The following is a 15,476-nucleotide window of genomic DNA, read 5'->3' on the forward strand; positions in this document are numbered from 1 at the left end:
GTCTCACTCTGCCGCCCAGGCTGGAGTGCAGTGGCACGATCTCGGCTCACTGCAACCTCTGCCTCCCAGGTTCAAGCAGTTCTGCCTCAGCCTCCCGGGTATCCGGGATTACAGGCGTGTGCCACCACGCCCAGCTAATTTATTGTATTTTTAGCAGAGATGGGGTTTCACTGTGTTAGCCAGGATGGCCTCGATCTCCTGACCTTATGATCCGCTCGTCTCAGCCTCCCAAAATGCTGGGATTACAGGCGTGAGCCACTGCGCCCAGCTGGAAGCTTGCTTCTTTAGCTGAAGGAGAGGGGCTCATGCCATCAACCAGTTACTTGACCAGCAGAGAATACTCCCAAAATTGCTTCCTAGAATCTCTTTTGGGTTCTACCACAGCATTTTGGATGGGTCTTGTGAGCCTCTGCTTCATGATCCTGGTTTCAGATTTAAAATTTATAAAGTTAGTTTATGGCCATGTCCATGTACAACAAAATGGTGAAAAATCAGCATTGGCCATTAATTACAAAGTATAGACAACAAAGTGAGGTGCTCAACTTGAGATTCAGGTAGATGTCTTTCCTACTAATTTCCCCTCCTCTGTCATGGTCACAATATGATGTCCTCATGGCCTTCTGGGATGAATATATATACACCTGTTTCTTTTGCTATAAAATTAAGTAAAATTTTGGTTTGTGTGCTGCTGAAAGAGTTTGGAATGGTATATGTAGCTCAAAGCTTAGACCTGCTTGAAATTTTTCCGTGATTGCTCATGATTTGGAAGCTTTTTGCTCAGTTCTTCTGGATCAGCTAAGCCTCGATGTTCTTCAAAATGAAAGAGAATTGTCTTCATGAATTTTCTAGCTAGCTCATGCCTATTTGAACAGTTTACCTTAACCTTTCGTGTACGCAACTGTGGACCTTTAAAAGTTGTGCTATCTTAAATTTTAAATGTAAGTGTTCTGTCCATGAAGCCTTATGAGATACAGGACCCTGGATACTTTTTTTTACTGTACTTATTTTTAACTGTGACACTTTGTTAGTGATTAGCTAATTTTGGTCAAGTCTTTGAAAATATGCCTGGAAGGCTGGGTGCAGTGGCTCACGCCTGTAATCCCAGCACTTTGGGAGGCTGAGGCTGGCAGATGACGAGTTCAGGAGTTCGAGACCAGCCTGGCCAAGATGGTGAAACCCTATCTCTACTAAAAACACAAAAAAATTAGCCGGGCATGGTGGCATGCGCCTGTAGTCCCAGCTACTCTGGAGGCTGAGGCAGAAGAATCCTGAACCCAGGAGGCGGAGGTTGCAGTGAGCCAAGATCGAGCCACTGCACTTCAGGCTGGGTGACAGAGTGAGATTAAAAAAAAAAAAAAAAAAAGAGGCATGGGAAAAAAGAGGCAGAAGTTGTAATCTGGTAAGCACTTGGATGATTTGGATGATTTCTGTTGAATTTTGACCCTCCTCCTCTCCTTTCCCAATTATTTTTATGAGCTGATGTGCTTATAGGGGCTGAAAGCCTGTCTGTGTTTCAGTTCATCATTGTTGCCTCCAGACCCTCACAGCTCCTTTGATTTGAGGGGGGTGAATGCTTAGTAGTTATTTATTCACTCACCTCTGGAGGGGATGTGTGGCCAAGGCTATGGAGTAGTCTCAGGCCTTATATGTATGTGTGTTGGCTAATACACAAACACACAAAATCCGGTACAGACCATGTACACACTTGCACAAATATTGGGATTACTAGGTATTTAAAAGAGGGTCAGTTTTTCTAACATAGCTGGCAGAAATTTTGAAGAGTCTAAGTTACTGTATTACACAGTTTATCAAAAAGTCATTAGTGGTGGTTCCAAAATTACCAGAAGTCCGAAAAGCAGAGCTTCCCTGCTGAGTGATCCTAGCTTATGTTACACGCTGGTTATGAGTGGCTGGGTAGGCCCAAAATGCTTGTTTTTGAGTGCTTGGCAGGCAGTAACACCCTTAAAATGAAAAAAATGTAACCACTTGGTATAATTCTTAACATACTAAAAACCAAAAAAAAAAATGTATGCTTACGTTGGACTTATTCTGTCTTGACTTTCATTAGGTTGATGTATTAAATGAATTTTGTGTTTTCTTATTGTAAGGATTAGAATCTTTTGCTCTTGGAAAGGCTAACAGTTGATGTTTGAGCAGAAAGATAAGTGTCTTGAGTGGCAGCTTCATTTACTTGGGAATGCTCGTCTTCCTTGTCAAAGCAAAGCCGTATCTTTGTGTCTTCTCCCTTTTGAAGGGAAACAATTGGGATTCTGTTGCAAATCTGAAATCTGTGGCAGATGTCAGAATGTACCATTTACAAAGCCCAGGGTCCCTAGAGCAAAGTGTTTCACTGGTTTTTTGTTAATTTTCTTGCCTTTGGGCAGTTCTCATAAGAATGGAAAGAAAGTTAATTTCTCTATAGCATACTTTTTCTTTTTGACTTATAGCAGGAAATATGGGTATCTGTTAGTGTTCTGTATTTTAAGTAATTTTGTTGCAATGTTCTGATCAAATGTTTATGATAGCATGGGCTCCTAGACTATTGATGGCAGGGACTTCTGTGAAGCCAGTTGTCTGTTTCCTTGTATAAGGGCTGTATGACCATTAATCCTTGTCTGAGGGGTGCTTTGACAGTCTGGGGGATATGTGTGCCTGTCTCAGCCATCGGTGACAAGTCTGGCTGGCTCATCAAGTCCATGCTCGTACTGGTCTACTGACAGCTTCCTTCCCTATCCCTTTGGTTGACTCGCCATGTGGCTCACATGGGTCCAGCCTCTATGTACTGATGAACCTTATGCTTTCTTACCAGGAAGAGGAAGAACAGGAGGAAGAAGATGATGATGAAGATGATGATGACACTGATGATTTAGATGAACTTGACACTGACCAGTTGCTGGAGGCAGAGTTGGAGGAGGACGACAATAATGAGAATGCAGGGGAAGATGGGGACAATGACTTCTCACCCTCTGATGAGGAGCTAGCAAACCTTCTAGAGGAGGGAGAGGACGGGGAGGATGAAGACTCTGATGCAGATGAGGAAGTGGAACTGATCCTGGGGGACAGTAAGTATAGGTCAGAGTTCAGGCTGCACCTTGGCACCCAGGGCAAGATCCCTTCTTTTGTGCCCATACAACTTAGAGGGCAAGCCATACCACAGTTCTGTGCCCCATAACTTGATTTACTTCTATGGTCTCTTAAGGCAAAGCACCTTTGCATCTCTGCTCTCCTGCTCTCCTATCAGACTGTGGAACCCAACCAAATGGCTGTTATCTCTTATCTTTCAAGTAGAGATTGGCAGACTTTTTCAGTAAAACCAGACAGTAAATATTTTATGCAGCCGGGCATGGTGGCTCATGCCTATAATCCCAGCTTTGGGAGGCTTAGGTGGGTGAATCACCTGAGGTCAGGAGTTTGAGACCAGCTTGGCCAGCATGGTGAAACCCCGTCTCTACTAAAAATACAAAAATTAGCTGGGCATGGTGGCGCACGCCTGTAGTCCCAGCTACTCGGGAGGCTGAGGCAGGAGAATTGCTTGAACCCAGGAAGCTGAGGTTGCGGTGAGCCAAGATTGCACCATTGCACTCCAGCCTGGGTAACAAGAGCGAAACTCTGTTTCAAAAAAGAAAAAAAGAAAAGAAAAAGAAAAAGTAAAAATACAAAATTAGCCGGGTGTGGTGGTGCATGCCTGTAATCCCAGCTACTTGGGAGGCTGAGGCAGGAGAATCACTTGGAAGGCGGAGGTTGCAGTGAGCTGAGACAGTGCCACTGCACTCCAGCCTGGGCTAATAGAGTGAGACTCCATCTCAAAAAAAATTTTTTTCTTAATGCTGTGTAGGCCATGTGGTCTTTGTTGTAGCTCTTCAGCTCTCCTGTTATAGTGAGAAAGCATAGACAATATGTAAATGAATGATTGTGGCTGTGTTCTAATAAAACTTTTTGCAAAAATAGGTGGTGGATTTGTAGTTTGTCAAGTCCTGCTTTAGAGGATTAGCCCTAGAATGTAAGGCCAAAGTGTAGCTCTCTTCCGAGAGGTGGGGCTAGAATTGGTCAGAAGCAGCCCCGCATGGGATGCTGTTCTTTTCAGCGTGACTTATAAAGAAATGTAGGCCCTCTTGTGGAGGAGCCCTTTTCTGTCTCCTTTTGGCTAATCCCTCCTAAAGGTCAAGGGACAAATATTTCCCTTTGGTTTCTGTTTTATTCACTTCCTTTTATTTACCTCTTACTAAGGCTGCATTTTTTTTTTTTTTAATGAGACAGAGTCTCACTTTGTCACCAGACGCCAGGCTGGAGTGCAGTGGCACGATCTCGGCTCACTGCAACCTCTGCCTCCCGGTTTCAAGCAGTTCTCCTGCCTCAGCCTCCCGGGTAGCTGGGACTACAGGCGCATGCCACCATGCCTGGCTAATTTTTGTATTTTTAGCAGAGACGGGATTTTACCATGTTGGCCAGGATGGTCTCGATCTCTTGACCTCATGATCCACCCGCCTTGGCCTCCTAAAGTGCTGGGATTACAGGCTGGAGCCATGGCGCCTGGCCTTACCAAGGCTGTATTTTGAGGAAGCTTGGGGGTGGGAGGGTGGGGGAGTGTCTTTTGTTGTCTGTTCATCTGCTATTGATCAACTTCTATTTTTTCATACTTGGAGGCTGAGGTGGTTCAATGGAGCAAGCCCAAGCCATGGTCACGCACAGGGCGAGTTTTAATGAACGTTTATGTCATATGTGAATAGTGAGATGTGGGAAACAAGTTATACCTCCTTTTGATTACAAGTAGTTAGCAAAGCAGGTTCGCAGGGTCAGCAAACAGCAAGCCAGCTGATGGTGGTGCTCCCAAAATAAGAGAGGATCACTTTCATTTTCCACTCTTAATTTGAATATAAAGCCACTCAGTTTATATTTGGCCTGTACAATTACTGACTCTTTTAGCTGTTTAGGAAATTCCTTCTTTCAAGCTAAAGGTAATCTGGAAAACTTTAACTCGATCAGCTGTGAGAATATTGTTACTTTATGAGAATATTTACTATGTGAAAATAATGGATCACAACTTGAGGATGTCTCAGAGTGGACTTCAGAATTGTGGTGGAGATGCAGAGGTGGCGTCTGGTGCATACTCCCTTGCTCTTTCTGTGTTTCATAGACGATCCCAGCTGCTATCAGCAAGCAGAGCATTCTTAGCACCCATGGTTTTCCTCACATGAATCCTTTAGAGCAGTAGCTCTGAACCTTATTGAGCTTATAAGAAGAGCCCTTTTAGGATGAGGTAAAAGCCATAGAAACTATAGAAAATCACGCCCATGTACCCCCATGTACCTTTACATAGGCCCTGGAGCCTGCAGGGACTCCATGATTCCAGATGCAGAGCCCTGGCCCTAGGAAGAGAAGCACCTTGATTCTGAGATCTTCATGTATCTCTGCTTATGAGCCCTGCCTCCAAAACCTGTATGTTGTAGAGCAATAGGTTAAACATTACAGGGATTAATTATATCTAGATTGCCTTTACCTTTGAGACTTTTCAGAATGGGAGATCCCAACCAGGGTTTGGGATTGGGTCACTTCAACACTTGGAGAATGGGGAAAGGCTAAGGAAGGTAGAGAAAGTTGGTGCCCAAGCCCTGGAGGTTTTCTCTCAAACCCTGAGCCTGACAGTTATTTGCTTTAAGAAGATTGTGCTGTGATCTTAAGCTGCATTTACAGTCCTTAGATGTGCTACAGCGTATTTAAGATTCTTAGTTCTTAAAAGATGCACAGCTGCTGGGCAGAAGGGTCTGGCATCGTTGGCTTGCGGAGAACATGAGTCCTGGGGGATGCTGTGGATGCTGCCATGGGGACCAGGCAAGTTTCTGTTGTGGGGTGGGGACACGGTGCTGGGCTTGGCTCTGAGGAGGAGGCCCTACACCCTCCTGTGACGCTGCCTCTTGGAGCTCTTACAGCAGAGGAGCTGAGGCTTGCTTTGTTCAGGTGTGTTAGGTAATAGTTCTTTGCCATCTCCATCTTGTTTTCCTGTTCTTCACCAATAAAGTCAGGCCACTCTTGTGCCCAGTTAGGTCCAGGAACACTGGTTTTGTCAGCCATTTTTTTTGGTTATTTCAAGACTTTCTTGTATCACTGCCATGCTTTTCTTGGTTTTCCTTTGTCTACTTCAATTTTCTTCCTAAAGGAAATTGTGTTTGGAGATGGTGAATGAAGGAAGGCTTGGGAACTCTCTATCCAGGAGTTGATTGTCTTAGGCACTGGAAGAGGCTGATGAGGGATTCTTTGCATCTAGTAGCTGCCCCTTTCCGCATGGGACATTTGCAGGGCTCCAGCTCAGGCTTTGTCTACTTGCCTGGGGTCCTGGTTAAAATGGTTTCCTAGCCTCCTGAGCTACGAGTAATCAAATTGGGCACTGAGAACTTTCCTTTTCTTTCACTCAGCAAATATTAGAGTCCCTACAGGCTAGTTACCATGTTTCTCTCTGATTTTGATCAGCCGGACATGGCGTATCTACCTTATCTTGAGGGTCCTTTTTGCTACCACTTAAGGTTCACCCCTTAATAGATCCAGAAGTGTTAATGTGTCCGTGTGCTGCCAGAGAAGGCAGATTGTCAAGCAGAGAGGGACCTCATCAGAGACAGTGCTGTCTTCCAGGGCATCACACTGTTTCCGCTGGCCTCCTGCCTCTGGATGGGTAGCTGCTTCTCCTGTATTGCTGCAAACTGGCCTGCACCTTTTTGGGAATATAATTTGCAGATTATATTCTGAAATGAATCTAGGTTGACTATCTCTGCCTTGGTGCAGTTGGTCTTCTGAGGATTGAAGGGAGGAGTGACTAAGGTGTTTAAGAAAAGATAAATCTCTCACTTTTGCCTGGTCTTAGCTTGCCTTTCTAGTGGTCTCTTGGGGTCATTAATGGGCCTGTGCCCATTTTGGAAGGATACCAGAGGCCAGGGGCCATGGAGGCTCACTTACTGCTCTCCTCAGTTCTTCCCCTTTGCAGCCATTTAAAGTGACATGGGGGGAAGCTTCAGATGGCACTTGCTCGATCCCTTCAGCGCCTCCCAGGCAGGAAGCAGGGCACTTTGTCCAGGCCCTTAGGAGAGCAAAAGGTCCCAGGGAGAATACAGCTGCCAGGCAACAGGAGTGTTCTCCAGAGCCAGCTCCAAGGAGTTAATTGGTGTGTTTTCTTCTTTCTAGAAACTGGTAGTTAACCTTGCTTGGTCATAAATGTATGTGAGTGCGGGTGTGTGCTTCCTGAAAGCTTTCTATAAGCCTAGTGCGTAATCTTGTCTCTCCCTTTTCTTCCGTTTCAGCTGATAGCTCTGACAACTCTGATTTGGAAGATGACATCATCTTATCTCTGAATGAGTGAGGAGCCATCACTACTTGGAAGAGATTCTTGGCAGGCGAGAAACTGAGTCAAATGAATTCAGAACATATTCCCTTCCCTTTCTCCCAGGGCTGTCTTTTAAGGAACTACATGCCCTGCATTCAGAGGATTATGACTTAGAAAGTCTTAGCGACACCTGAGAGTCCTTCCAGAAACAATAACAACCACAAAAATAACAGGGACTAGGCCCTCCTCTGTACCCCCTCCCCACCTCCGTTTCCTAGGATGGACACATCTTTCAAGGGAAAAAAAACATGTCTCTGGGGTATTTCACAATATATTTTCTTTGTATAATGTTCTTAAGGAACAAGAAATAGTTTTTTATAAAACTTTAAAAAGGAAAAAAAAAGACCAGGCATTTATAACTGAGGGTATGAACTTATATCCACCAGGTCTCTTGTCCCTACACTTCATTTTCTTTGGAAGAAAATGATGTCTAAAGAACAATATAGAGGCATTTTTACATACATATTTAAATGAAAAAGGAAAATCGTGGTTTCTTAAATTGATAAGGATTAAGAATATTTTATTATAAATATAATATATGATTTTTTAACCTGTTTTGTTGCCTCATATGCTGTCTGGTTAATTTGTTTTCCTTCGTGCCAGAGGTGGGAAGGAAGGCTCTTTATCTGCTGAGTGTGCCTGAATCCACCCACCTTCGTGGTTTGGGGGCAGCATGGTCATTGTGGATGTTGGTTTTATGGAGTTGAGGGAACTTAAGATATAAGTTCACTCCCTCTGTTTTTCTTTGTGATTCAGTTTTTCAGAAATCTTTTTTTCTTCCTTTTCTCCCCAATGTGGAAATTACAAATCAAAGGCCTTTTTCTTTAATGTAAAGTGTATTTATTTAAAAAAAAATACAAAATAAACTACAAGTCTGTCTTTGTTTATGGCCTTTCCCTATTTTCTTTTACCCAAGGGGTGTGTCCCTTTTTTGCAGCTCTAGTGAGGCCATAGGGAAGACGCCTTCCAGGAGAGGCAGATCAGGGTGGTGGGAGAGCACGTTCTGCCCACAGAGGCATTCCAGGGAGGAGAGTAGCTTTGTCACAGTGTCTGCCCCTGTCCTGTAGCTCTCTCACAGGGAGGACCTGTCTTTGTAAGGGTAATGTGGAGAGAGGAGAGCCTCAGGGCCTTGGCCACTGTGGACACAGCTCTTTATCCTCATGTTCTGGATCCAGCAGGCTGCTCCCAAGTATAGATTTGGGAGCTGGAAAGGGAGGTGTTCTGGGAAGTTTTGGAGGAAGGAGCTGGCAAAGCTAAGGAGTGAAAGCATTTCGGCCGTTTGTGTAGCTGGGGTGACGGCCACTAATGTTTTCTGAAAGGGACTGTGACAGTGGACTTGAGCAGTCCTGGCAAGTTAGGGGTAGTGGGAGTTGGTGTGTGTTTGTAGAAAGATAACTTCAGAGGCCCCTAAAATTGGCCTGTGGTTAAACTGTGTAACCACCAGGCAGAGTACCAGGGACTTCTACCTTTTCGCTCACCCACTCCACCCTGTTTTCCTTCCCACAATAAATATAAGACCATAGTCTCTTTCTTTCTTTGATTTTGCCCAAGTAACAGCTGCTCAGTTTCTGTTACATAGGTATTATCCAGCTAAAGTGACGTTTCTCCCTTAACAGAGAGAAGAGGGGACAAATTTGGTTGTGAAGTAAACAAGACACACAAGATGACTAAAACTCTCCGGGGGCAGGTAAAGCCCTACTGGGCTCAGAAGCACTATAGAATATGCTGTACACACTGAGTGGGTCTGTGTCACACAGGTATTTCTTAATCCTCTGGAGAGCAGAGGACTCGGCTCTTTTGCTTCATGCCTTGATTTAATGGTAGTTAACACTTACACCAGTGGAATAGTCTGACTGTTGATATTGACTGCATCCTAAGAAAACAGGTTAACAATTAAGAAGTAGTAAAAGCACTATATTCTAGTCATTAACTCAATGGAGCCAGTCTCAACTCTGCTGGGAGCACCCACAGTTCTCTAAGGGGGAGATGGGGACTATAATAGGGCAGCAGAATTCGGGTTGGCTTGACAACACACCCTTAGGAACATGCCCTAAGGGGCTAAGGAAGGATCAGCCCTCTTCCTTATTCTACCAGGGCTCAAAATCTGAGTCACCTAGGAGGCAGCACGAGAACAGTGGCACACCACCAGGGAGGCACATTTTGCCTTCATGTCTTCAAGCAACACCTTAGACAGGACCTGAACCCCAGGTGGGGGCACTGGATACCTGAAGTAAGAGTTTTCTCACTGGGGCAGTCTCATAAGACCAGGGCATTGACCACCTGAGCTCCCCTCACTAGTGCTGGCCAAGGCCTTTCTGAGAGTTCACAGAACCTGCTAGGTCTTAAAAGCCAAAGGAAGGAAGTGGTTGAGGGCCAGGAAAGAGGGAAGGTCATGCCAGGGTGTTACTCCTCACCGAAACTTGGCAGTTCTTTTTGGGGCTATGGGGCACTTTTCTCTGAAGAGGGGTGGACAAGGCAAAGGTTGAAGTGACTTCTCCAGGCACATTTTCTAGCATGTTTCCTTTACTTGGTTCTGTCTCAGAAAGCTGGGAGGTAGATTCCGGGTCCTGAGCACCCGCTCCATGAAGGAAGATAGGTAGCCCAGAGAAGTTTTGGACTTACATACCAAGGCAACTCTGGCCTGTGACTCAGGCTTTTGTTGAAGATCTGCAGGAAAAACCCTGCAGTGTGCCTTCAACAAGACAAGACCCACTCCTGTTTCTGGCAGTACCAGCTATCCTGGAATGGTGGCGTGTCCTGCTGTACCCGACTGACTTGCTTAGGTACCTTGCAGCTGTGACCACAGCTCAAAAACAGGCAAATAAATAAGCATGTTTAACATGTCCTTGTGTTGCTGTTTTGTCATCGATGTGCTTTTTCTCTCGTGAGGCACTTTCCCGTCCATTCATCACCCGGGTGTCTACGAGAACACTGCCAAGTGTTCCTGTGGACCAGCGTGGCCTCCCCACAGCCTGCACTGAGCCCCAGCCTCTGCACAGGCACTTGCCTCAAATATCAGCTGTCACTCATGCTGCCTCATCCCAGCTTGGGTAAGGGACCAGTCCTGGAGAGAGGATGCCACGGCTAGCAGAACCCAGAGTTCCTGGTTATCTGGACGCTTATTCACTTACCAGAGCTTCTGTTTGCCTCAGCCCTGACAATGATCCCTGTTTGAATATCCAAGCTGCCATACCGACACTCTGAAGAATGGTATTTGGGGTGTTCCATGGTGACAACTGTGTGCTCTGGTTTTCCTCCCTGGCCTGCACTGTCTGCGCTACAATGAAGGCAGAATCTCACCCTCCCTCCCAGCTAGAGGGTACCTCCACATCCCTTTCCTCCCCAGCTGGCTTGAGTGGCTTCAAGCTCTTGCCCTACCCAACACCTCTGTGACTTGTGACCTTCTCCCCAAGAAAAATGTTTCCCAATGGTTTCCACCTCAATATCAGGGCACAAGGTGTAGGCACATGCTCTGATCTTGCACCTATGAAACTGTCATGTCAGTTACCAAGGGCATCCCCTAGTCCACTGTGTTCCCCTGTGGCTTTGTAAAAGTAGTGCAGTGTAGAGGTTGTGGCGCCCACAAAGCTCTAGGTACAACCAGGCACAGGCCTGTTCTATCACACAACAGCCCTGAACAACCAGAGAAAGCCAGAAATCACATTAAGTTCATGAGTAAATCCAAAGAACGCTGCCTCCAACCCTCCATTGCAGTATTTGGACTCCTGGGCCCCTGGGAATCTGAGGCAACTGTTCCAACAGACACTGGATATCCCTGGGCTGAGTGAGGCTAGAAAGGAGGCTGAATGAGAGGGCGTCCAGTCAGATCCGGGGCACTGAGACCCTTTGGCATCAACATTGCACTGCTGCTCCGTGTACAAGACTACACAGCTGCTGGCGGCTAACTCCTGCCAAACAGGCTCAAACTGATGATGGACACATAAGGTTTAGGGCAGAAAAACAAAAGCCATCACTAGCTGTTGGCCACAGGCCTTGGGGTCTCCCCCTCCCTCCCTTTGCATGGGCTGTACTCAGGCTTTTGTGGCAGGGTCCAGAGCACAAACTGAAGCTTGCCTGCTGTCAGCTAAGAGAAAAATAAATGAGTAGAGTCCGGACTCAAGCCTGAAGAACTGAAGGGCCAAGAGCAACCCGTGCAGCAGTGGTGCTGGAAAGACGACGTAGGGCATTCGTGTACATGCACTAGGGAAGTCTTATTCTTAGCTTGATTAAACCAGGACTCTGAACAGGTTTAAAAATCCATCCTCTGACAAAGGCTTTACTGACAACTTTCCATACAGTTGGTCAAAAAATAAAAAAATACAGAATCACAGCAGACAGTATCTTGTACACTAGAAATAAACATAACGAGTCCCTTCTCATTGTTTAAAAAAAAAAATCCCCCAAAACCTAAGAACGTTAGTTTTGGTGGTGGAAAGGACCTTGATCCCCACCCAAATGAACCAAAATAACCCAGGAGAGAATTCAAACCAAATTGGTAGGGTAGAGAGGGGATCAGATTTTAAAATAACTGCTTTTGTGACACAAACATGACGCCGAGAAAGGCTTGGGCTAGACAGTGTCTCTGACGATGACTATTACCATGTGTTCTTCTTCTAGCTTACCCAATGTCCTTAGTGCTGACTGGAGGTACTGCTGGGAAAACTCGCAGGGCGGAAAGGCATAGAGCATGCCTGTGCCGTCTCTGCCCTTGGACCCCCCCACTGGCAGGCTGATCACCCCTGCGGCCTGCTTCTGTTTCAAGTAGGAGACCAGGTTCCTGAGAAGCCGCCTCTGCAGACCTGGCTCCACTGTGGGCATCCCCTCAGTGCCAAGCCCACTGGGGGTTGCCTGGGTGGCTAAAAGGACTGCATAGCCGTTGGGGCTCCCCTGCTTGATGCGTCGCGTGACCTCGTCGAGCTTGGGTTGGTCCAGTCGAAGGCGCTGGGCGATCTTCAGCTGAGTCAGCTTGCTCCCAGAAGTGTGGTCTTTGAGGAGACTGCTGATCACCCCCTGATCCCCCTCTAAAATGTGCATAGATGTGGGGAAGCAGCTGTTTTTCAACACCAAAAGCCCATTCCAACCCAGCTGTAGCGTCTGAGCGTAATCTGAAAGATTCTTCAGCTTTTTGGTCTCATGTTTTGGCTCTTCGAGAGGCTTGGGGTCGGCCTCCGCGGTCCGGTGATTGCGCTCGCTGTCTCTTGCCTTCTTCCCGTGGGAAGAGTCTGCAGCCTCGTGGTGGTGGTGATGATGGCCCCGTTCCTCAGCTCCATGTCTGCTGTTGCTGAGGGAGTTGCTGCTGCACTCCTTGGTCCCTTCACTGGAGTGGTTCTCCTTGCGGCTGCGCTCAGGGGTGCGGTCGGAGCCCCGCTCTGACTGCTGCCCACTGCCCTTGGTCCTGCTCCGTTCCTCATACGGGGAGTGAGTTGATCTCCCACGGTCACTGGAAAGGCTCCTCCGTTTCCGCCTCTCTTCCCAGGGCTTGGGCAAACCACGGTCCCCATCTCCCCCCCAACGCTCACCACTCCGGCTGCGCACTGAGCGACTGTAGCCCTCAAGGCTGTTTCGGCGGTCGGAGCTTTTACTGGGGCTGGTCCAGTCCCCTTCTAAAAAGGTCCGGTCTCGGTCTGAGTACAAGAGGTGGGGGGGCGTCCTGTCCCGCACCAGGTCGGCGTCCAGGTTGCGGTGCCGGGTATATCCATCTGTTAGCAGCTCATAATGCACAGGGAGCGGCGAGGGCTGGTACTGCTGGGGGTACCGTGTCTCCTCTGCTTTGGCAAAATCCACGCGGAGCCTGCGGTCTGGTCCACCCAAGGGAAAGCCCCTCATTTTAGCACAGGCGGCCTGGGCTGCGTCCAAGCTCTCGTACTGGATATAGGCAAAGCTATCTCCTTTGACGTGATCAATGGTCCGAATGCTCCCAAAGCGGTCAAACTCCCGGGCCAGAGCCGCCAGTGAGGTGTTAGGTCCCAGGCCGCCCACCCAGAGACGGGTGGTGGGGTTGGCCTTGCCATAGCCTATCTTAATGGGGTTGCGACCAATCACTCGGCCTGACATGGCCACCTTGGCCCTATGGGCCATGTCCAGGTTTTGGAACTTGAGAAAGGCATAGGCACCGCCCTGGCCACGGGCAGGCCTCTTGATAACCACCTCCTCGATGATGCCGTATTTCTCGAAGGCTCGTCGCAGCTCCACCTCAGATACGCTGTGGTCCAGGTTCCCGATGAATAGGTTTCGCGTGGCCCGCTGGTCGTCCTCGGGCATCAGGTCCTCCTCGCACACAGCTGGGTAGCCATAGGGGCGCCCACGATCGTCGTACAGCCCGTAGTAGTCCAGGGCCCGCTCACGGGACAGTCCCACGGCGGCGGCGGCGGCGGCGGCATCCAGGGCAAAGGCTGCGGCGGCGTGGCGGGCGCGGGGCTCTCGCAGGGGCGGGGCAGCGACGGGGGACAGCGAGCGCTGTTTGTACTGGTAGCCTCCATGCAGCGGCAAGTAGCCGAGCGGGTCGGCGGGCGCGGGGGGCCCTGGGGGAGGCGTGGAAGCGGCGGCGCTGCTGCTGCTGCTTCGCCGGCTGCTCCCGCCGCCGCCGCCGCGCAGGTACACGGGCTCTACCTTAAGCGGGCGATCGTAGAGCAGCAGCTGGCGGGCCAGGGCGTGCTGGCGGGCCTCGCGCGCGTCCTGTGGATGCCGAAAGTTCACGTAGGCCACACGGCCCAGCTCAGGCGTGTGCGACAGGCGGAGGCTGATCTCGCCGAAGCGCTTGAACTGGTGGAAGAGCCTGTCCTCGAGGTGCTCGGCGGGCAGCGCTGGGCTCAGGCTGCTGATGAGGAGCGTCTTGTACTCAGGTGCAGCCGCGGAAGAGCCGGGACCCGTGGGCTCGGCCCCAGGCGGTGGCGGAGGCGGCGGCAGCGGAGACGCGCGGGGCGACAAGCCGGAGGCGCCCGGGTCCCCCGAGGCCTTCCCGCCGCGTCCCCCGCCGCCAGCGCCAGAGCCCGAGGAGCGGCCGCTGCTCGCACGGTGATTAGCATCCCCGGCGCCGCGGCTGTCGCGATGCCCGCCCCCGCCGCTTCCGCTGCCGCGGGGTTTGTCGCGGGCCCGCGCTGAAACCGGGTGCTTGGCGCCGCCAGAGGCCTTGTGCGCCGCCCGCCGCCCGCCCGCCTCCGCCTCCCGTTCGCGCTCCCGCGGACGCTTTGCCGACGATGACGAGCCGCGCCCGCTCGGGCTAGAGTCTCGCTCGCTCTGCCGCTTCATGGCGCTGGCGTGGCGGGCGGGCGGCCCGTAGGTTTCTCACAGCGGCGGCAGCGGCGGCGGCCGAGGAGGAAGCGCCCCCGGCGCCGCCATCTTGGACAAAAGGACTCGGCGCGGCGGCGGCGGCGGGGCGGGGCGGGAGCGGCGCCGAGGAGCCGGGCATTACGTTATCAAGCTGCGCCGACCGCGCCACGTGACTCTGCGGCAGGCGGGGCGAGATACGAGTCGGGCTGCGTCATCGTGCTGCGTCGCCCAGTGCCACGTGACCCCGTGAGCGCCAGGTGAGTGGGCAAGGGCCGCTCGCTCTTGCGCCACTGCGTGGCCCACATGAGCGACGGTTGAGGCTACGCGAAGTGAAGGGAACCCTGAGAGGTACGCAGAACGACCTAACGCTTTGTGCTCCCAGTCATGCTTCGCCGCTCTGGGTTTAGCTACCTCCTCCCGCAGGCGTTGGAGCCCGCGCTCATTGGAACAGGAAGGAGTGGCAGCTTCTTTGGGCGTCGGGGTCTGGGGCATTGACCCAGTCAGTGGTGTCTATGTAGTATCCCTTCAGTCCCAGGACTAGGCTTGAGCAAAGCCCTGTATCACCCTCCTTGGCATCTTCTGCCTGGGGTCTGGGGTAACTGCCCCAAGCCCTGTATCACCCTCCTTGGCATCTTCTGCCTGGGGTCCGGGGTAACTGCCCCAAGGACAAATGCATGCCTATCCCTAGGCCCTGTCTAGGACCCAAGGTCCACATTCCGGGTATCCTCCACGTGTAAGTTCACCTGCTGCAGTCTCCAAAAAGACCATGAGGACCGTGGTTGTAATGTAGGTAATAACCGAAAGCAGAGACAAGCCTGCAGTTGCAGTTGATGGAGTT

At 50.0% G+C, this 15,476-nt stretch overlaps 2 protein-coding genes across 12 annotated transcripts in view; one reads left to right on the top strand and one right to left on the bottom strand.

Moving 5' to 3' along the window:
- The window catches only part of DCAF1 (DDB1 and CUL4 associated factor 1), an 88,182-nt gene extending 77,969 nt beyond the window's left edge, over window positions 1-10,213 (top strand). The window contains exons 22-26 of one of the 11 annotated variants that reach the window (XM_037739050.1): window positions 2,810-3,062; window positions 7,287-7,341; window positions 8,307-8,397; window positions 8,986-9,056; window positions 9,912-10,213. In XM_037739050.1, coding sequence (XP_037594978.1) covers window positions 2,810-3,062; window positions 7,287-7,341; window positions 8,307-8,397; window positions 8,986-9,018 — 432 coding nt within the window. In that variant the 3' untranslated portion in view covers window positions 9,019-9,056; window positions 9,912-10,213. Of the gene's footprint in view, window positions 1-2,809; window positions 3,063-7,286; window positions 7,380-8,306 lie in introns of all 11 variants that reach the window. The other 10 variants (XM_037739069.1, XR_005200469.1, XR_005200472.1 and 7 more) reach the window with 10 other exon arrangements.
- Window positions 10,214-11,613: 1,400 nt separating this feature from the next.
- Window positions 11,614-14,741, bottom strand: RBM15B (RNA binding motif protein 15B). Its single transcript, XM_017496852.2, has one exon. It carries the CDS (start codon window positions 14,615-14,617, stop codon window positions 11,939-11,941), a length of 2,679 nt encoding a protein of 892 aa, XP_017352341.1. The 5' UTR covers window positions 14,618-14,741; the 3' UTR covers window positions 11,614-11,938.
- Window positions 14,742-15,476: the final 735 nt, after the last annotated feature.

Source organism: Cebus imitator, unplaced genomic scaffold, assembly GCF_001604975.1.
Source record: "Cebus imitator isolate Cc_AM_T3 unplaced genomic scaffold, Cebus_imitator-1.0 Scaffold0, whole genome shotgun sequence".
NCBI classification, from domain to species: Eukaryota; Metazoa; Chordata; class Mammalia; order Primates; family Cebidae; genus Cebus; species Cebus imitator.

Bases quoted from the DNA above. Each gene is read 5' to 3' on its own strand.
- RBM15B (XM_017496852.2), bottom strand. From the start codon at position 14,617: ATGAAGCGGCAGAGCGAGCGAGACTCTAGCCCGAGCGGGCGCGGCTCG.